Source organism: Talpa occidentalis, unplaced genomic scaffold (assembly GCF_014898055.3).
Source record: "Talpa occidentalis isolate TD23 unplaced genomic scaffold, MPIMG_talOcc4v2.1 talOcc4.7, whole genome shotgun sequence".
Classification (NCBI taxonomy): Eukaryota; Metazoa; Chordata; class Mammalia; order Eulipotyphla; family Talpidae; genus Talpa; species Talpa occidentalis.
The window spans coordinates 94,525,080-94,546,906 of record NW_023605083.1 but is presented as its reverse complement, the minus strand read 5'-3'; the positions used below and the strand labels follow the sequence as shown (position 1 = coordinate 94,546,906).

General features: G+C 43.9%; 1 protein-coding gene across 1 annotated transcript in view; it reads right to left on the bottom strand.

Annotated features, from left to right (window-relative positions):
* Positions 1-21,827, bottom strand: part of SHISA6 (shisa family member 6) — a 273,436-nt gene that overhangs the window by 228,042 nt on the left and 23,567 nt on the right. Inside the window, exon 2 of the mRNA XM_037494275.1 lies at positions 20,179-20,339. Coding sequence (XP_037350172.1) covers positions 20,179-20,339 — 161 coding nt within the window. The remainder of the gene's footprint in view (positions 1-20,178; positions 20,340-21,827) is intronic.

Genomic DNA, 21,827 nt, shown 5'->3' with positions numbered 1-21,827 from the left:
GGGACCATGTCAGTAAAAATGTAGTATCATAGTAATATAATATAGCATTAATGCAGTCATAAAAAATAGAATGAATTCCATCCAAATTATATTATAGAGAGATCTGTTAATGTGAGCACACTACCAGAAGCCACTCCTCAATGAGAAAGTCCCTTTTGAACCCACAAGAAGAGGAAGAAAGGATAATCAAAAAGATCGGACAAACACCGAGCTATGCACTCAGTAGTACATGTGTCCCTTTCTTCTTTGCTGATGAAACACATCATTTAGGGCAACAAAATGTTTGGCTAATAAAAGGTTGCTAGCACTGCCCTTCCTATATTGCTGCTGCCTGTATGTAAGTGTATGTTGCTGGGATGTAAGTGCAATGCCTGAAGCTGGGGCAGCCATCTTGCATCATAAGACAATAAACATAAGGATGGAAAGCAAACCTAAATATGGTGAAGGAGGTGGGGGAAGATTGGTTCTCTGAAGATAGTGCACAGCAGCTGAACCAACTCCAGAAACAGCATACCTTTTGACTTGTAAGTAAGAAAATCAGTTTTTCTTTGTTCCAGTTTATCAGTTGTCTATTACTTGAACACAATTCCCAATGATATAAATTGTTTCTCCCATTCTTTACTAGGTAAAAATTACTCTGTGTGTGTGTGTGTGTGTGTGTGTGTGTGTGGTTTTGAGAGGCAATGTGGAAGTCAGAGTTTTCTAATGGAGATTTTTCTGTGCAGAAGTAAAAGAATTTCCGAGTGAGGGAAGGTTAGGGGAACTAAAAAGGAGCTGAAGAACAGCAACCCACTAAAAGCCCTATCAAGCCTAAAGGATGAGCCACATAAATCAAGCTGAAGAATTCTGCAGAACATTTTCCAATCTGCCTCCCTAACAGCAATAGAAATATGAGATAAGTTCCTCCACAAAACAAAATTGGATTTTCCTTATTAGTCGAGAGTTTTATGTTATTGAAATCCAGCAGAACATGTGTGTTTCATATCTGTACTATTACATGGCATCTTTGCCGTCACCAAATATCTGCTGAGTTCCCAAGACAGGGAGCTAAGGCTATGCCCTTTGTGCAGTATCTGCTGATACCATTTCAATATGATGTTTTTTCTTTAATTCAGATTCAAAAGAACGGAAAAATAAGCATATGTGTGGGTTTATTCAGCATGACGCTTCAGACTTACTTGATTTAAATTCTGTAGTAGACAAATGAATGGCTGAGCTATAACAGGGACAGAATGGAGCAGCAGAAAGAAATCAGTCTTTAAATCAGAAGACCTGAGGTCGAGTTGGGTTTTAATACCTACAGGCTATGTGATGATGGACAAATTAATTAAGCCTCCTGAATGTCTACATAGAATCACTTATTAAGTGAAAATAATTACTTCTTTAACAGATTGAAGAGGTGATTAGGTGATATCTATAGTCTATAAGCATATATATGTATATATGTATATATACATAATTTTCTTTCACAGAGTGCTATAGAAATGCAATGCATTTTATTACATATATTTCATAAAGGGATAGTAACAGCTAATATCTAAGTGGGGACACTTCAGAGTTCGATATCCCCAAGAAGCAGGTGGTTAGATCTTTAATTGTCAAACAACAAATCAGAAGATTCATTTGGGATAAAACAAAGATCCACTGTTCTAAGTTCTATGATCTTTATACTCTGTTGAACAATTAATTATCCTGCACCAAATCATGTACAAACAGCAGGATTGTTTCTGAATGCAAACCAGCATTGAGCTTTCCACTCTGTAAAACTGAATGTACAATTTTATTTTTGGAAAATCCTAGTAAATGTCTCCATCTAATTTCCAGTTTGCAGACTCAGGATGGGAGTAAGGAAGCATCTCTTGAAACTGCTGTTTGAGCCACTCAGAGTTGAGGAGTTAGGGAAATGCTTATTCACTTATGTCTATCCATTGCAATGTCATACACAGTAAGAATAAATAAAGGAGATAAGCTCAATTTATATTATTTTCCTTCTGGCCTTTATCCCACCTTCTACTTTTCTATCCCTAAGAATCAGCTCTAGAACTCTACTCTGATAATGAGTATAAATGAATAATATCAAAACAAGAGAATTCCAAGGAGCAAGACAATAAAAGCTAATTTACATAGTAAGAGGGGAGACCTGCAGAAGGCTGAATTTGGGGGAGCTTATGAAAAAGTAGAGTACTTCAAAAGCAACTTCTATAGATATATAAGGCACTGAGAGAGAAGATGGGGAAGGGTTTTAAGTTAGTTTTAATTTTAATTTTTTAATTCTTTTAATTTTTTTAAAATTTGTTGTAGACCACAAATTTTTTTTATGGATCCTTTTTTTTTTTTCCCTTCCGAAAGACCAAGTAAAGATTTGAATTGTTTTTAAATTATATTTGGGTATTTGTTGCTTCTTCAAGTGTAACACCATGTTGAGACAGCTGGTTGCTCACCCTGGCTTTTTGTGAGTTATATTTTGAGGATGTTCTGAGACAGAGACTTGAGCAAAGTTTTAAAGTATTTTTTATTCAATCTTGGTTGTTTCAAAAAGAAATGATCTGGTTAACACTACAGCTATCATAGAAACTGAAATTTTAGTTTAAAATCTTCCTATAGCAAATAAGTAAAACTCCAGGCTCAAATGACTTCACTGGTGAATTCTACAAAAAATTATTTCCCAAAACTGAAGAAGAGGAACAATTTCCCAACACATTCTATGATGTTAAATTTATTCTGCTATCCAAATAAAATGACAAAAAAAAGGACTATAAGCCAATATCCTCATGAACATAGCATAGAAAGCTTTTATCAAAATGTTAGCAAATCAAATCTAATAATAGATAATAAGAAATCATGATCTAGCAAGGTTTATCCTAGGAATGCAAGTCAATTCAACATTTAAAAGCCAATCAATGCAATTAACCATATCAACAAGCAAAAAGGAACAACCAACGATCACCTCAATAGCTGCAGAAAAGATACAGAAGTAGACACAATCTAATACTCATGCCTGATTAAAAAAAAAAAAAAAAACTCCCCACAAACTAGCGATAAAAGGAAACTTTCTCTGCTTAATAAAGGCATCTCTGAAAAATGTGTAGCACACATCACAACAGTAAGACTGAATATTTCCCCCTTAGTATCAGGAACAAAATTTACATCACTTCGATTCAATATTATACAGGCAGTCCTAGCTGTGCAATAAGGCAAGAAAAGGAAATAAAAGGCATTCATGCAATAAGAAAAGAAGAAATGAAACTATAGGCAAATGACATGATTATCTATGTAGAAAATCCTAGAGAATACATGAGAAAGCTAATAAAACTAATAGGGATATTACAAGTTTACAGGCTACAAGTTCATACTATAAAAATCAATTGTACTTTTATGAACTGGCCATAAACAGTCAAAATGTGAAACAGTCAACTATTTGAGAATGTGAATATAAGTGTGAATGTAAACAGTGCTGTATTATGGTGTTCCCTTCAGGCATTCCCCTTGAACAAATGCTGGCATTCAAGGTTTCAGCATCCTGTTTCCAACTGCCTTCTCTAACCTGCTCTCCTACTCTCTTACCCCTATGTGTATATCTGGGCAGGTCTTCCTGTCCCATTAAACCCACTCTTTTTACCTTGATGGTTTTCCTCACTCTACCCTACTCCTACCTTGGGGCCAGTGTCTCCTCAGCTTTCTCAACAGTCAAGTCTTACCTAACCTTCCAGGTCACATTCAATATCCACCAGGCTGCCTGCTTGGACCATTTCAAACTTTGATGCAGTGTGCACACAGGCACTCAGCAAAGTCTAGGAGTACATATGAACTTGTAGCATGCTCCATAGTGTGCTCCTATTTATCTGAATACCCCAACCCCTTAATTCATGCTGGCTCATATGTTTAACTTGACTTCTCTCCCCACAAGCCTAAACACAACATTTTATTTGCAAGGATGATATAATAGCATTTCTTTACTCATAGCTTTGTATAGATTTTTAACTTTTGCACTGCTATGTAAGTCTGCATGTGTGCGCACCTCATCAGATTAAGTCCTCCATGGGTATGAAAACCCATCCTCTGTGCCACACGCCTATAATAGACTCAGTACTCAATGGATAATGGTTGAATAAATGAATTCATGAATCTCAATCTACCTGGAGTACATTTCAATCACAGCAATCACATATCTCTGATGAAGTTTCCAAAAAAGGAGCTGTAAGGTGCTTAAGCAAATCTACACAGTGACAACATAAACCAAAATGCTACCAAAGCTTGTTTCTTCAGAGGCTCCTGTTTAAGAATGCTTCTATAGGAGTACAGCTCACTCTTTCTTGGAGAAGACAAAGCTCTGAATGCCCACCCAACCCCTCTAATTCAGGTGGACCCCAGGTTGGAGACACCCGCCAACCTCAAATAAACCTTCATGACACATAAAGTCACCGTGAGCTGCTTTCACAGGTAAATCTAAGGAACCAGGGGTTTACCCAGAACAGCCCTGAGAGCACACTTTTCAATTTGTTAATGAAAATTGAAATGACAGGTCCTTCTCTCTCTGTTCTCTGCTGTTTGGGTCTCAGTGATCTTAGAGCTGTGAATGAAAAGCCACAGCAGAATGGGAAACAATACCCGAACAGGAAGCCTGCCATTACCAGGGCTCTAACCACAAACAGAGCTGCCCCAAGCAAAGCCTGAGCAAGCCCTTGAGCCCCACAAGCTACAACATAGCTAGGGATGACACTATTACTCACTTCAAAGGAGCCTATTTGAAGCTATTGCCTCTTAGGAACGTGGATTCACGTGGACACAAGGACACTAGTGTTCCCTGTCCTGAAAAAAAGTCATGGAAGGGAAAGTTCATGGTTACTGTTGAGCACTGATCCAAATTGCACAATAGCAACACTGCCACCATCTACTACTCACCAACCAAGTGCCAGGATGTGCTAGTTGCTTGATATTTACTGTCTCTTATCTCCACAAGGATCCTACAGGTAGATACGAGTGTTGTCATGTACGAAAGAGCAAAGAGAAGTCCAGAGAGATGAAGCAACATCGTTGCTCAAGGTCACAGAGCTCACCTACTCTTATCACTACTGCAATGCTTCTTTGGCTGTCCTTGTGCTGAAATCATGACCTGAGAGACTCCTGCAGGCCCTGAACTCACACTCACATCCTTTCCAAGGATTGCAGGAAGTGTAGCTGCACCAGAAGGAGTCCTCCAGTTTCACCAGAGGTCTGTGAACCAAAGGGGATGCAAGCTGCCCTCTCAAGGGGTGATTCTATAGCAAGCATAAGACTTTGCTGTTTGGTTTCTTTCCATGCAAAACACACAGATGTTTCTCTGCCATGGGACAACCTACCACCTTCCTATAAAATGATTCGAAGCTGCACCCCAGTGTTTCCCAACCCAAAGCCATTGGGCTGGCACTATCTCCTTACTGGCCCCTCAGTCCTGCTCCACCTGCCTGCCCTGCCCAGGGACCGCATTTCCTTTAATCTAATTCTTACGGGAAAGAAATGCCACATTTATTAAAGTGCAAGCTTATCTATTTCATCACAGATCTAAGCTTCAGTGATAAATCCCTAAGCTAAACACACACAAAGGGAAATATGAAGCTTGAATACCAATCAGAACCAAGAAGCAGGAGGGCTAAGTGTGGGCTTTCACCAGCTGCTGGCAGTTTTCCCACCCACTCAGGGGTCTTATCCAGAAGGGACTGTTCCTGCCGCCTTGCAGGGGTAGATGATTGAGCTCAGGCAATGTCCATATTGACATACTTTCTAGATAGTTCTGGCAAAACCTCTACAATTGTTTTATTTAGGAAAATTTGGCTTTGTTGCCTTTGTAAAACTTCTGAATAATCTAAAATTAATTGCCTTCTCTTCATGTAGCTAGGATATGGGGTACAGGATTGCTCAGAATTCCTGGAAGTAAAACTATAGTAACCCAAAGATGGCCTTGGATTCCAAGGGGCTCAGTTAACTTAAAAAGTTAACTTTTTAGTTAACTTAAAAAGTCATTTTTTTAAAAAGATTTATTTATTTATTTATACATGCACTGGGTATAGTCAGAAGCGTGGGATAAGAAAGTGAAAATCAAAATCAACAAAAACTATGAACCAGAGACACTTTTTGGGGGGTGGGGGGCGGGAGGGGAGGGATTGGGGTCAGAATGGGGGGATTGCAATTGTATGGGGAATATAAAAATAAAATTTATTAATTAAAAAAAAAAATGACTTTTTATGTTGGTTATTGGTAAAAGTATCACAACCACAGCTCCCTTCTAGACCACGCCATGACAGTGATCACTAATGGTCCTCCAGCAGTCATTCCTCTTGAGTAAAAGAGCACCCATATTTTAGCTGATCACAAAGCACTCAAAAGAAAGGCAGAAGTGGAAGTGGTATGGCAACCTCAAGTAAGTTTCCTCAAAGAAATGCAGCATGATCTTTCCTCCTTGCAATTCCTAGAAAGCAGACATGATGGCATGAGCTTGCGCAGCCGTCTTGGGACATGACTTGGAAGCCACATATTTAGAAAGCCAGAGCAACCAGATTAAAAGCATTAAGTCCCTTATACAATAGAGACATACTATCCTTGGACTAACTTTTGTTACAGGAGAGAGGAACTATTATTTTAGGTGTTCTGCCATTTGTAAGCATGCATAATAATAATTGCGGCATCCTGTTGAATTTATTACATAAATACATTCATTCTGTCATTTCCTTATTAAAAAAATAGTTATTGAAAGCCTACTAAGTGCCAAGATCTGTGCATTGTAGATATAGTAAGCAAAGTGGAGAGGGGAGGAGAAGGGAGACAACAGAGCAGATTTTATGATTTCTCTTATAACCACTGTGGCAACATCCACTGGATAGCACAGCTCGGTTCACCCGCTGACACTCAGATCTCTCTTAATTTTCTTTTGGCTAAGAGCACTCTGCTATTCATTCTAGGTCCTTCCAGCCAAGGGTTTGAGATCATTCATGACTCCTGTCTTCCCCTCATATGCTCCATGTAATCCATCAACAAATGCTGTCATTTCTAATTTCAAATATATCCTGAACACTTCACTAGACACTAGTATTGTAACAATGATGGATTTCATAAATCTAGTTATTGTTTCGTGGGTAAATTCAAGATAATATCCTTGAATTTATAAGATATATGATAGAGGAGTTAAGAGGGGACAGGTAACTTTGGGTGCTTGATTTAGAAACTATATTCTTTGCCTTTCCTGTATTGTTTATTAACTGTATTAAAGTTCTTTTTCATTAAAAAAAAAAGAGTGAAGGATATCTACAACTTATTCTCACATGGTCCAATTCTGATGATGATGAGAATTATATTGAATATGATGATGCTGCTGCTACTGATGATGATGATTTTGATGGCAGTGGTGATGGTGAGTGTAAGATGAAGACGAGAAATAGAGGCAAATGTTAACAAGTGGTAAAGGACATACAGGTGTTCACGGTATCATCTAACCATTTACAAATCTTTCACCAGTTTGAAATTGTTCAAATTAAGAAGTTGATAATAAATAAACCCTAAAACTGAGTTTTTCTTGCACTGTCCATGAATACCATCCTGGCCCCAGCCTTTATCTCCCTCCTACTACCTGGATGGTAACACCTTTCACTTCCCCTCCCCCACCTCCTGTCTCCCATCTTTGTCCTTCCCAGATCTTTCTCAAGATGGAGGTCAGAGTGTTTATTTATTTATTAAAGATTTATTTATTTATACAAGAACCGGTATACAGGCCAGATGTGCGGGAGAGTGAGGGGATTCATAAGAGACAGAACAGGGAACAGAACAGGCAGACTGACTGAAATACACTGCTGAAGGGAGCAGCGGGTGAGACAGGAGAGGTCTGCCATGCCGTGTGGGTATCTCTGAGGCCAGTGGGGCTCAAACCGGCACTGCAGAGGCTGCAGACAGCTTCATAGTGCTGCGCTCAACCACCTGCACCACCAGGGAGGCCCCAGAGTGCTTATTTAAAACACATGTCAGATCACATTACTCCACTGCTGTAAACCCACAATGATTCTCGTCACACTCAAAATGAAAGCCAAGACCTAACATAACCCACAAGGCCCCACATTCTTCCTTCATCCACCACCACTTCTCCACTCTGGTTCTCTCCACTTTGGTCTCTTTGTTCCCAAATACACCGGCCACAACTTCACCTCTGCTCTGAACACTCTCTCCAGACACCCACATGTGACTCCTTTCAGTCATTCCGGGCTCCATATCAGGCTTCTTTCCCTTCACTTTCTACTTCTGTGCCCTGCTTTATCCCTCTCAGCAGCATTTCTAATCACCTGACTTTATATCATAAGCTTATGGGTTTATTTTCTCTCTCTGCTAACAGAATGTAAGCACCACAAGACTAAGGATTTGTTTTGTTTACTCCCATAACCCCAGTGCCGGATAGCCAAGAAAAGATCAAAATCAATTTTGTACGAATGAAGAGATCAGAGTATCTTAAGCTCCATGCCAATCTCCCCTTTTCCTCCCTCCAAGGAGCTGCTAAAGGGCTGTGGTCCTCACACCTCCTCTTCTGGGCACCTCTCACCTTTGCCCATACAAATCTCTACATCCCAACGCCCCCTGCATGGTCCAACCTTGCCCATCCCCATCATTAGCCCAACTGAGCCATATGGCATCTCAATTGGAACTCCTTTGCAACTCTGGGACACAGCCCTTATGTTTAAAGAAGGAAAAATAAAGTCCCTGCTCAGAGAAGTCTTCTCCAACCTGACTTAGAAATCCAGTTCCATCCTGGCCTTTCCCCCAGTTCTGTTTACAGAACAACTCTACCCAATATTTTCAAAGGAAAAAAAAAAAAAAAAAAAAACCCTTTGTAAGCCCTTCATCACCCCTGCCCTTTAGGCTCCTGCTGACTCCAGCTGACCAGTTAGAAGTGCCTTCCACCATCCTCCTTACCCATTTCACCATTTCACCTACCTGCCCTGCAGGGCACTCAATGCCCACCCTGACCACCCCAGCCTCAGTCTGAACCTTGGGCACGTGGCCTGTAATTCCAGTGGGGCACGAAGTGAATAATGTTTTCTTTCTTGTGGAGTCTTGTCTTCTGCTCCTGTGTGAGCATTCCGGTGGAACTGTGTCTTATAGTCTCATTCCCCTAGGGCCTAGCAGAGGGCTTAGCACTTACTGGGGGTTTCGTATCAATCTGTGGACCAGGGACAGCTCCACGTAGACTCCTCCTCCATCTCTGGTTCCCAAATGGCCTTTACAATGAATGCTCAGCAATGAATGCTGCGTCCCCTGGGGGAAAAGACCCTTCACATCCACGTGGATAGAGACTGGGTTCTCTCTCGGTGTGTGAATTCTTACTCTTCAGAACCATGCGGCCACCCTCCCTGCCTTGAATCCTGCAGCAATTTGTTTTCCTTGCCCAATGCCCTCTCCTCTTGTCCTCACTGCACCGTGCTCTGTTGGGCCCTCTGTTTTGCCAACTCACCGAGGTAATTGTGAATTCTAACCCTGTCCACAGCATTCAGGCTTTCCCTCTCCCCTGCACCTCATTTTGTTAACAGCCGAAACATATTCTAAATCTTCCTGCTTCCTGGGTGCAGCGGGTCTTAGTGGGCAGCTCAGTGCCTCTCTCCCTTCTTCCCGGCCATATGGCGACAGCAGGCTCCAGCTGCCCCCCACTCAGGCTGCTGCTCGGGTGGGAGGGGCGGGGGGTCCCACTTTGCCCAGGCTGGTCAAGCCAGCGTGGCTCACAGGCAGGATGCAGACCTGGAGGTGGGAGGCCACAAGTGGCACAGGGCAAGGGCAGCTCCTCTGGCTTCTGGAAAGCGCTACTTCCAGCATACCCCTCCTTAAGGCAATCCTGTGTTGGGAGAATTCATTTGCCCCCCAGAATCAGAACACACAGGTTTGGAAATCATTTTCTGAATGACATTAAATTTTGAAATGTGAAAGAACTCCTCACGCAACAAGGCTGACACTGAGAGTGGAGCAGTGATTTGGCCATTGTGTTTGCTGGGCAGGCCTCGGAGTCACAGGATCCTGAGAGAAAGACAAAGTGGCAAAGTCACTAAAGCAAGTGTGCTTCAGGACCTCCCTGGTGGCTCAAGGGGTTAAGCCTCAGCACTATGAAGCTATCCGCAGCCACTGCAGCACGAGTTAGATCCCTAGCCAAGGAGCTGACCCATATGGCACAGAAGACCTCTCTTGTCTCACCCGCTGCTCCCTCAGCAGTGTATTTCACTCAATCTGCCTGTTCTGTTCCCCACTCTGTCTCTGATGAATCCTCTCACCTCTATCCCCACAACTGCTAGCCTATAGCCCAGCTCTTATATGCATAAATAAAAATAAATCTTAAAAAAAAAAAAAAGAAAGCATGCCCCAGACCTGTCAGCCAGGTCACACCTGCTCCTGACCACAGAGCAGCCGTGTAGCCATGGACAGGCTGCTGCACTGTCCATGCTGGGCCCCTGTGTGCCACCACAGTGAGGACTCATGGGAGGACCAGCAAGGCTGCACGACCTCCAGCACTGAGGGCTCCAAGCAGTCAGCACTCCATGAATGGTAGTGACTCCTCCTGCTATATTCTCAGAAAGAGGAAACCTTAGCAGTGCTGGACTGGACCTCCCCTTCAAGCTAAAATTGCCAGTGGCTCCCCTTAGCCTGTTTAAACACATTCCAGGGTGAGTGACAAGCTGGTTGGCCTGGAGCTAAGAGGCTCACAACATGAACACATGTGCCCCGAGGCTGGGGAACAACGGTCTCCTCCCCACAGCCCCAGGTGCATGTCCCAAGGCCATGAGGAGGGGGCAGGTCACAGCCACAGGACAGACTGTGTAGCTGGAGGGGCTTCCAGTGGCCTGCCTGTGCCTCTGGTCAGTGTGACCTCAGGACATGCACTCCAGGTCAGACTCCCTGCATTCAGAGCCCATACCAGTCCCCTCCTGGTTGTTAGATGTTGGCAGCATTGGGAAGTCCCTTGCACCTCGGTTTCCTCACCTACAGAGTGGGTGAGGTGATAGGGCTATCTCATAGGGACACCTGAAGATTTAAATAAGTCAATGCAAGGAACACACTTTAAAAAGCACCTTCAGTTGTTAAGATCACTTAAAGAGTGGGGTTCTCGGGCTTCCCAGAAGTGTGTCTCTCCCCTGGCATGCACAGGAGAGGGGGCCCCCCAACAGGACACAGTCTTGCAGTCTGGCTGGGCACACCAGCCCCCAGAAGAGCAGGCATGTCACCTCCCTAGCTCTGGATCTGAGGTTCTTACATGCAATTGAGTAACAAGTCTTTCCAGAGCTACCACTTAAGAACTGTCAACCCCACCTCGCAACTCTCTCACAGGACATGCTGTCCCCCACATGAAACTTATGGAGTCTTCTGACCCAAACAGGATTTTTAATGATCCATTCACTTCATGTAAGCCAGGCACTAGGGATACAGGGGAGAGCTGGGCTGACCCAGGGCGTTCCTTCAGGAGACCACATAACACGAAGGTCATTAATTCACTGAATCCTCACTACAACACATTTGGACCATGTTATTCCAGTCTATAGGCTGGGAAACCGAGACACAGAGGTTAAGTAAATTGTCAAAGTTCCACTGATAGGAAGAGGCAGAGCTGGTTTCTGAGATGCAATCAACACTTTTCCCCCACTTGCTCACTGACTGTCTGCCATCATGGGGGCCAGCGTTCCAGTGGTGCCCAAAGGAGGGGCTAACCCAGCCAGGGAGCAAGGGGATGCATCCCAGGGGAAGTGTAGGCTAAGCAGAGACCTGGGAGGTGAGGGGGAACACGTGAGGCTAAGGGAGCATGGGCAAAAGAGAATATACCAGACAGAGCAAAGCACAGAGCACAAGTAGAAAGGAGGAAAAGTCAGAGAGAGTGTGACTCTAGAAATTGAAAGGGCTCAGGTGGCCAGAGTTTTGGCTTCAGAGGAGGAGGGATGGGAATTCCATTCTGACCAGAGAGCCAAGGTCGACCTGTTCTTCAGGCTCTAAAGCTCTGAGAAGTTCAAGCAGTAGAGTGAAGGGGAGGGAAGCCGCTGTGCCTCCCCTCAAGTGGAGGAGCCAGTGGGAGGAGAGGAAGTAGAGGCAGCGACTGCAGACAACTGTTTTGCAAAGTTCAGCAATCAGGGAGAGAAGAGGCAGAAGTCTGTGAAATGGAGGGAGGACTCACTCTTGAATGTTAAAGTGGGAGAGGAGCACTTTACATGCTAAGGGGCAGAGTCACAGAGAAGGTAGAAGGAGGAGAGGAAATCAAAGAAGCAGGGTCTCTGTGCACTGGAAAAAAAGGTGGGGACTCTGAGATACAAGTGCAAGGAGCCCTAAACAGCAGAAGGGGCCACTGTATCCATGGAGATGCAGTGACTCCTGAGTTTATCATCATCCAGGGGGTGCCGGCCACCCCTCCTAGTGATGTGTCACTTGTCACTTTAATATACTGACTTTCTACACCATCACCCAAATGAGAGATGAAGCCCCGAGACAAGCCAGGGCTGAGGAGGGCTCTGGGATGTGATTCATTCGTCCACCTTCACTGGAGCCCGTTCCACTGACTGTCAAATCAGGATCAAGCTATATCCTGGGCAAAGTGGCAGGAAAGGGCGGAGGGAGAATGGGGGCTGGCATTTATGGAGCACCTCCAGGGCTCATCATGGCTGTGTTGGCAATGGGCTTCCCATAGGGTCCTGGTGAGGGCTGTGTCCCTCATCACACAGAAGCAGAAAGTCATGTGGAAAGCATGTGGCTTTCAGAGACAAGTTACTAGCATGGGCTGACAAACTAGAGCCCCCAGGCCAAATCCCGCTCACCACCTATCGATGTAAATAAGGTTTAATGGGACATGTGGCCATGCCCATTCATTTACAGGGTACCCTGCTGAGTGTGTACTCCAATGGCAGAGCTCAATAGTGGCAGAGAACTTATGGTCACAGACTCCAAAGCACTTACAGTCTGGCTCATTTCTGAAAAAGTTGGCCAGCCCCTGTTTAAGAGCTCTAGACTAAGGCCTATTATTGGCCAAATATAGGTGAGATCTAGACCTTGACCTGTCTGATTCTGAAAGCCACAGGCTATCACTACATCACCTTGCCCCCTTGTTGGGGGTGTCTTCCTGAGGAGGAGGAAGTCAGAGAAAGTTCTTTCATCAACCCATTTTGTACTAGAAATGCCAACTGGATTTTAAGAGAGTCTGTTTCCACTACTTAGCAACCAGGGGAATCACAATTAAATAAAATATACACTCCAAGGCCCTGTATGACTGGGCCGTGTCTACCTCTCTGTTCTTGTCATGTACCACCTGCTCCTGCAGGCACCGCGCTGCACACCTACACCTGCTTCCTGCCCCTGAAATGTCCCTGGTTTGTTCCTGCCTCAGGGTCTTTGTACTGCTCCATCTGCCTGGAATCTTCTTCCTCCAGAAGTCCCCATGGCCCGCTCCTCCTCATCAGTCAGGTACCAACTTATTAACACTTCTTCAGAAGTCAGGGGTCGATGGGACTCCATTCACGGACCCCAGGCCTCAACACCGTGCTGGGAACATGATAAATTCAGTCCGAACTATTTGGGAAGACAGGGTTAATATGGAATGTATCTTAGCCATATTACTGTATGATGCAAACATCAGTTTTGGATGTTTTATGGAGCAAATGGTTCCATGTTTAAAGCTTGGGTCGCATGTAATGGCAGAATCTTTAAGGTGAACTTAAAGTTACAACTGCTATCAGGGATTAGTGATACCTTGACTCAGTGAATTTTGGGTTTTTCAGGCTCTACAAGGTGGCAACTATCAAAGAGTGGCAGGCTCATGGGGCAGTTCTAGTCAGTCTTTGGTCCACCTCTATCATTCCCAGGCAGAGACCTGCGGGCACTGATGACTGTAAGAATGAAGCTTATCCAACATTTAGGCAAAGAGCAATTAAGACTCCACTTGGGAAAGGCCAATGGCAGTATGGTATCCAAACAACACTACTGATTTGGAAAGAAATCATTCCCAAGAGAAAACCTGGAATGACAGGAATGGCCAACAAGGCAGTACCAGCAAGGAAAAGACAGGAGCACTGTGGGCTAAGTTAGTGCATTTTTTAACAAATGAACTGAGACCCAGTCATACTGAAGACCCCCAGGATGAGAAATCAATATAATTAGGGAAACATGAAAAGAATGTAGGTAGGGTAGTGGTGGGGGTTGCCAGGATGAAAGGAAAGCAGGTAAAGGTAGAGAAGACAGAGACGATGCAGCTGATAACAGAGAGAATAGTAATGATGATGGTGACAGTGAACATGAGCACAGAGCATGAATTCTGCGCCCAGCCAAGGCCAAGCACTAAAAATGCATGGATTACTTTATTCAAAGATTTCAATGTGCCTTAGAGGAGGGCTCATTACAGTTAAAGGGTCCCACTTTTCAGACATGGAACTGAAGCTAGCAGGGGTTCAATGAAGCAGCCCAGTCCTAGAGCTGACAAGTGGGGAGCCAGGCCTCACATCCAGGTCTCTCTAGCTTGTACTGAACAGTGTTGGATCCTGTCTCTACCTGAGGATTCTGTTGAGGGCTTATCCTGCTACCTCTCACCTTGGTAACCTCCGAATACCTCAGTTTCCTCACAGGTTGAGTCTCAGTTGGGTTACATGACCTCACCATTCCCTCAGAGTGCCAGAGAATACTGAAGCTATCATCTCGGTATTCTGGAACAAGAACAGCCCTATTCCTCTGGAGATGATTTGAGAAAAGTCCCACTTCCCATTAGGGGCTGAAATTGACCAGGATTTCCCCAGAGCTCAGGTACATGGCCCCGGTTATCTGTCTTCACCTGCAGCCCTAAACTTGGAGACAGGGACTCCGAGCTCCCTGGGCTTCTAAGATCTGTGCAAATGACTCTTGTTAGAAAGAGCCTACTGGGAAGGGCCCCTTTGGTAGAGCCCAGTCAAGGAATAAAATCTCCCAGCTCCTGGCTACACTGAGCCGTGGAGCTCTGGATCAATGCCAGACAGTAGAGACCATGGTGCGGTGAGGAGCTCAGGCACTGAAAACCAGGGCCTCCCAGTTCAGGTCACCAGTAGATGACCAGTCTCTGGGATTTCCAGGTGACCACTGTCCTCAATTTTACAGAGAGGTCTTTGGAAAGAGGACATAGCCTGATGGGAACTCTTCTGCATACAGCTATGTAACCAATACCAACATGCTGGCTCCTAAGTCCACCCAAACAAAGGACGGTGTCCTCGTCATTTTGTCCCCTGCACAAACAGGCAATGAGCAACTATGATTTTGCAGGCAATGTTCTTGTTTCTAGGATGCCACGGTGAATAAAAAGACAATCAAGGAAATGGTGAAAAGAATATAGGTAGTAGAGAAGTGGTGGGAGTTACATGATAGGAACAGAAACACACAACCAATGAACCAACAAACATGATGTTAGATAATGTACGTGCTCTGAAGAATATACAGCAGGGAACAGTAGCAGATGAGGAGGTTAGCAAAGGGGGGTGCCATCTGATCACTGAATTTCAGAGCACACATATCTGTGATTGAAGGTTCTGGCCACAAAACAGGGAGAGGATAGCAGGAAATATGCCAAGGCAAGAGCGTGCATGGCATGAAGATAGTGAAGGCTCATGTATCCAGATTCCAATAAATAAGTAGAAAGTACTAGGAGGTGAGGTTGGGGGAGCCCCTGTCAGATCGAGTGTGATCAGGCAAAAATGCTAGGTCTCCCACGTCATCAGTAAAGACCAAGCAAGCCTACAGCAAGCCTACAAGGGGCTCCTCTGTTGGCAATCCAGCCTTCACTCTTGCTCCATGACTAAGAATCTTTAAGAATCACATCTCTTGGCTTGGTTAGTCCACCATTAAAGCTCACGGTATTGTTGAGAGGCAGGATAAGTGATTGCTCACTTATACAACTCGCAGTGGCCTGTAGCTGGGGCATAAATATTTATTTCCTCCAGCTGATGCCACGGGATAATGGGAATTGTTTAACAAAACTACAGAACCCCAGCACATGATGACATGACAACTGCAAGGGTAGGTACCCCATTCTCACACAGCAGACCCAAGATAGTCTTTTTAGGATTGAGTCTGACCAGGTAAAAATGCTAGGTCTCCCACCTCATCTGTAAAGACCAAGCAAACCTACAGCAAGACTGAGATCTTGGGGCCTGCAACTCCAGATGCGGTGCATTTTCTGATGCCTGGTTCCACTGCACCCTCTAATCAATTCTGATATTACCACTTATGCCTGCTTTTACCCAGATGTCTCCATTCATAGCTGCAGACTGAGCCCCACCTCCCTCAGTAAGCCTGAGTCCTCCACTCCCTTCTATGTCATCTGATGTGGAGTGGATTTATCCTTGCAATTCACTAACCTGGACAACTCATCTGGCTCCTTCTCGTGAAGTCAAGCTCTACCATCCAGGCTACCTCCCTGATTTGTCAGTCTCCTTCTCAACTCTGGGTCTCAATATTTGATGAACAGTGAAACCATGAGAAAATTTTGGGGAAATACCAATGCCCAAGTTCCACCCCAGACCAATTAAATCATTTTAGGGGTGGGGACCAGACATGAATATTGTCAGAATTGCTTACACAATTCCAAGATGCAGCCAGGCCTGAGGAGCCAGGTGTTTTAGAGGTCTTCAAATTCAATGTGCATACACATTGACTGAGGGTCTTTTTAAGATGTAGATTCTGATTCAGGGTGTCTGGGGAAGAACCCAAGAGTCTGCATTTCTAAGAAGCCCCCACAGAAGGCAGTCCCTGCTCATCCCTGGACCACACTCTGAGTAGTGAGTAGTGACAGTCAGAGGCAGCCAGATTTGAGGGGTGGGGGATGGAAGTGGGCTTCACTCATTTCCTGTCCATCAAGATGTTCCCTTTACAGTTGGAAAGGGAGGGGCTTCTAGAGGAGGTAGGACAAAAGGTTCTTATAGAACAGTAAGGGGAATTTTCTGCTCTTGTAGGATTAGGTGTTCCTATACCTAAAAAATGTTACCAAATCCACTATCTATTATGAAGTGTCTAGCAGAGTACCCAGCACATAGTAGGTACATAGCAATTAGTGCTTGTGCTTCTCACAGAATCTTGTTTTTATTAATATTAAGGCCAGACCCTCACCCTACTTCCTAAGCATGTGCTTTTGATGTCCAAAACCCTGACAGAGCCCCACAAAGCCCCAGAAACCACTTTCATCCTCGGAGGATGTGCCACAGGCAGGGGCCAAGCACAGGATGCCCGGATCCCAGGGCTTCCATTGCAGATATAATCCCCAGACCCTGCCTAGTTAGGGGCCCCTGTGCCTTTGCTTCTCTCAATTATTTGATTTATTTTCCATAAGTGTGGGCAGACTTCCTTTCATACCTCAGGCATGGCTAAAGCTGAGTGTTCACTACATATTTTAGTGGACCTGTTTTAAATGCTCTTTTGGTTTAACTCATTATACCCTGAAACACAGATACTATTAACTTCAATGAGTGGCAGATGATAAGGAAACTCAGAAAGGAAAAAAAAAAAAAAAAAAAAACTCGCTGTAGTCACATATGTAGTGATAGAGCTGGAAGACAAACCAGTGGGGATATATTTCAGAGACCATGTCTTTCTAGTGCTTCTCAAACTTTGCTAAGGGATTTTATGAAAATTCAGGCTCTCGTTAAGCAGGTAAGAGAGAGCCTGGGATTCTGCATTTCTTACATAGTCCTTGGTGATGCAGATGGTGCTGCTCCATAGACAACATTCTGATAGCAAAATTACTCATATGCTCTGATGCCTCCTGGTGTTTCCAGATATCTTCCTTAAGGTGTCCCTAAAAGACTTCCCATACACCTACAATAAATGGTCAGTTGATTTGACAAATCACCAAAATCCCAGTACATCTCCACTTAGAAAACTTATAAAAAGTATGTTTAAACTTCTCCTAAAATTGCAATATTTATGGCAAAATACCTCAAGTATTTGGAAAAGTAGTTGTGTCCATTATAAGCTACGATGTTGCAGGTTGTTATGAAATTGCTTTTATAGTTAAGTGTCACTACTGAAAATACTTTCTGGGCCAGGGAAACAATTCCCACCTCTAAAAGCCATGTGAATAGTTCCAATTTGAGAAATATGGGGTGGAACTTCTTAAAACAGGAGTGAATCATACAGCTAAAAGCTTTCTTCCTCAGATCACTGGAGGAGATGATGTATATAGAAATCAGAAGAAATGACAAACTGTCCTGCCCATTTAAGGGGAAATCAAGACTGTTCACTTCATCAGTCTGGACTCAGGGCTGGGAACTTGCTGGGTGTGAATGAGACAGAAACAATGGAGCAGAAAGGGGTGAAAATAAACTCCCAGGGATGCTTTAGATATCAGAGTGACCTGAAGTTCTAGATTAAATAGTGATCACCGACAAGGATTAGGTGGAATGGCCCCTTTATGCAATTACCAAAGCTCAGTGACTCTCAAACTTGGCTCCATATTAGAGCCACCTAAAGCTTTCACCACCCACCTCCCACACCTCATACTTAGGCCACACCCACACATCAATTAAGTTACAACCTGGGACCAGGCACCCTTAATTTTCAAAGGTCCTCAGGTGATTTCAACATGCAACCAAGTTTGGGAACCATTGGCAAAATCCTTCAGTGTCCTCAGTCATAAAATAATCCATCTCAACCATTCTGTCTGCAGGGTGAAGACATCTCCCTAGGGGAGATTTTTTTTTTTTTTTTAAATACTGATGCCTGCAGCAACCCTAGAAGTTCTGATTAATTTCTGGGACTCAGGAATTAGCATTTTTAAGAATTCACCAGGTGATTCTACTGTGCAGCTAGGTAGGTAACTACTGGTCCAGTTGTTTTACAAGATTCCTTCCACAGCTTATATTTTAAGCATCTCCAATATTTAAGTTAAAAATGCATTTAGACCTTTAGGAAAAATGGATCTCTCATCTTTACTTTTAAATAAGATATTTCTAACTTTGGAAGACTCTATGAATTCCCTTAAATCTTATGCAAAACGTTAGATGAATTTATATGTATATTTTCAAAGGAGAAATTCCTTAGCTCTTTTCAGATTCTCAAGAGATTTAATTCTATAACCTTAAAAGCAAATATGTGGTTCTTGATTTCATAGATTTAATAGATTTAAGAAAATTCAAAACTGAATGGGAAATCAATTTGCTCTCATCAGCTGCCACAAGCATGTTTATGCTAATTTTGAGTTTGGAAGACACACACTGATACCTAGTGGCTGCATATCCCTATTGCAGGTTTAGTTCAGACCCATTCTCTGAAAAACTATCACGTGATGGGAGTGAAACATTCAGATTCAAGTATGAGAGTGGGCTGGGGTCAGTACTAGGCTCTCTGGTAATGCTCATAGTGAGAAATGACTTCCCTAGCTGCACATATCAGGAAACTTGCCACTCAAATGATTAGGATTAACATCCCTAGCAGGGTTAGGGTATTAGAGTTTTCTAGTCCTGACTATTGTTACCTATATATCTTGGTTTGAGTATGACTATAACCACAAGTCCTTGAGAAAATTATTGAACCTTTCTGTTCCTCATAGGAAATGGGGAGAATATAGGTACTTTGAAGATTGCTCTTAAGAAGAATAAGAAAATACATGAAAAATGCTCAGCAAAACATTTGAAAAAAAAATCAAACTTGACATATTACTAGTATTACTGTTGTCTTATTAAGATCTTAGATATGCTACTATATCTAATATCACCAAGAAAAGAGAAAATATATTTCTATTACAGAGCAACTCACCATATACCCAGGAAAGCTATTGGGCACAGGAAAAGGTGACCCTATAATAAAGATATAACTCCTACCCTTGGGGAAGAGCCAAAAATGGATGAGAAGTCTCTACATCTGGGTGCAGCAATTTCTTGTCACATATCTAGTATTCTATGCAGCCTAAACCTTCTCATCACAAGGACAAGTGGGTGATCACAACCCCCACAGCTGCCATAAGCTCCTTTCCAGGTAAGAGAAGTAGTTCCAATTAAATGATCAGCACTTGTCCAGCCTGGACACTCACTGGTGGCATTCTCTCCCGTCAATCCCTCCCCAAAGTGCACAGTCCCTAGGCACTTACACATCTGTCCATCAGAGAATCTCTCACAGTATACTTGTCCCACCAGCGTGGGAACATCACCAAAAACTCTCAGCAGCCTCAGCAAAGATTCAAGGTAATCAGCGCTCACTCACCTGGAGTCTGTTTGGCCGTACGCACAGGGGTGTAGTGGTTTTTGGATGATGATCTGACCGGCGTGTTCTCTTTGGGAGAGGTATCGATGGCCGAGATAGCTTCTCTTTCACAGTGTGCTATGGGAATTGGTCCCTGTTGTCTTAAGATGTCAGCCAGAGCCCTAGATAAGGAAGACATCACACATGAGACTCACAGGGCTGGTATGCACCCCATGAAGGGAGCTGGCTTATTTCCATAGGCCCTTTGATGTAGTTGCAGGGGGTGAGGAAACTTAAGAGACACAGCACTCTGTTCTCAACAGTCACAGCTTCAGCTGGTGCTGGTCCCAATGGAAACACAAAGCAGAGGTGGCCATACCTGGGGTTATAGGCACTGAAAGGCTGTGATTATGGTTTCTTTCTTTAATTTACCTCACAAAAGCAACCTCTGAGTCCTTCCAAAATATAATACCCCCCTCCACCATATATTGAACAATACCCATGGCAGTTGGTCAGTAGAATGCCATCATTGTGAAGGGCATATACCTCTAGCCTCAAATTCAGCAGAAGGTTATTAATATCGGGAGGACCAACTTCCCCATCGGAAAAAACTCACTGAGTGGCATGTACTCTGTACAGGTGACCCAAATAAGTACAGCACACTCCTTCTGCCACCAAGGAGAGGTGTGATTTAACTGAAAAGACAGGCCACCCAGGTTAAAAAGATAAACAGTAGAATACATGGGTGGTACAGAGAGTGATGCAACTGGAGCTTAAAAGGAGGGAATTACAGAGAGGAAAAAACAAGAAGGTAGAGAAGCATAGTGGAGCCATGGCAGCAGGAGAGGCGTACCCCGCCCCTCTGCAAGGGACCCAGTTATCTCCAGAGAGCAGCTTTTATTCACATAACACCTAACTCCAACAACTGAATGTGCACTGATTGAGGGCTCAGCATGCATCATCCCTGGAGAGGCAGAGGCAAACAGAGGCTCCCATTTAGGGGTCACAGTTTAGAACTCTCTCCCCGATCTGGTTTCAAACAGGTCTCCCTTGGTCGGTATGACATGTGATAAAACCACCATCACTGAAATACAGAGACTCACAGGGATGCTCAGGGGACAAAAGGTTGAGTGTAGACAAGTCTCAAGAGCCCACCACCTGGATACTGCCACTTCAGGGCCAGGTCCCCAGTTCTGAGTGTGCCCTGTTTGGCACAAGCACTCATCTATGAATTTGGGGTGTCCTCAAGGGGTGGGGCAAGATAGCATGCCTCCAGGCCTCCCTCAGCCAGCCTGGCCCACCTGAGATCCAGCCATGTCCACCTCATTCCAAAGCTCCAGTCACACCGGGATTCCAGATCCTGGCGCTCTGCCCCTTTGCAAAGTGACAACCACCAGTTTAAAAACATGTCTGAGAGCAAATTGTTTCCTTCCATTAATACCGCCTCTGACATCCTGAACCTTTCTAGGAGAAAAGCATCAAGCTGACAATCTTATCATTTAGTTGCATTTATACAGCAATTTCAGATTTTCCAAGTGCCTTCTCTTCACTGACTTCTTGTCTCTCAAGATATAAAAGGAAGGAGCAGACACACAACCAGCTCCAAGCACTTCCTTGGACTGAGCAGTGAAGCAGGATGCAGAACCTCACTAGTCTGGTAAAGGGCGTTC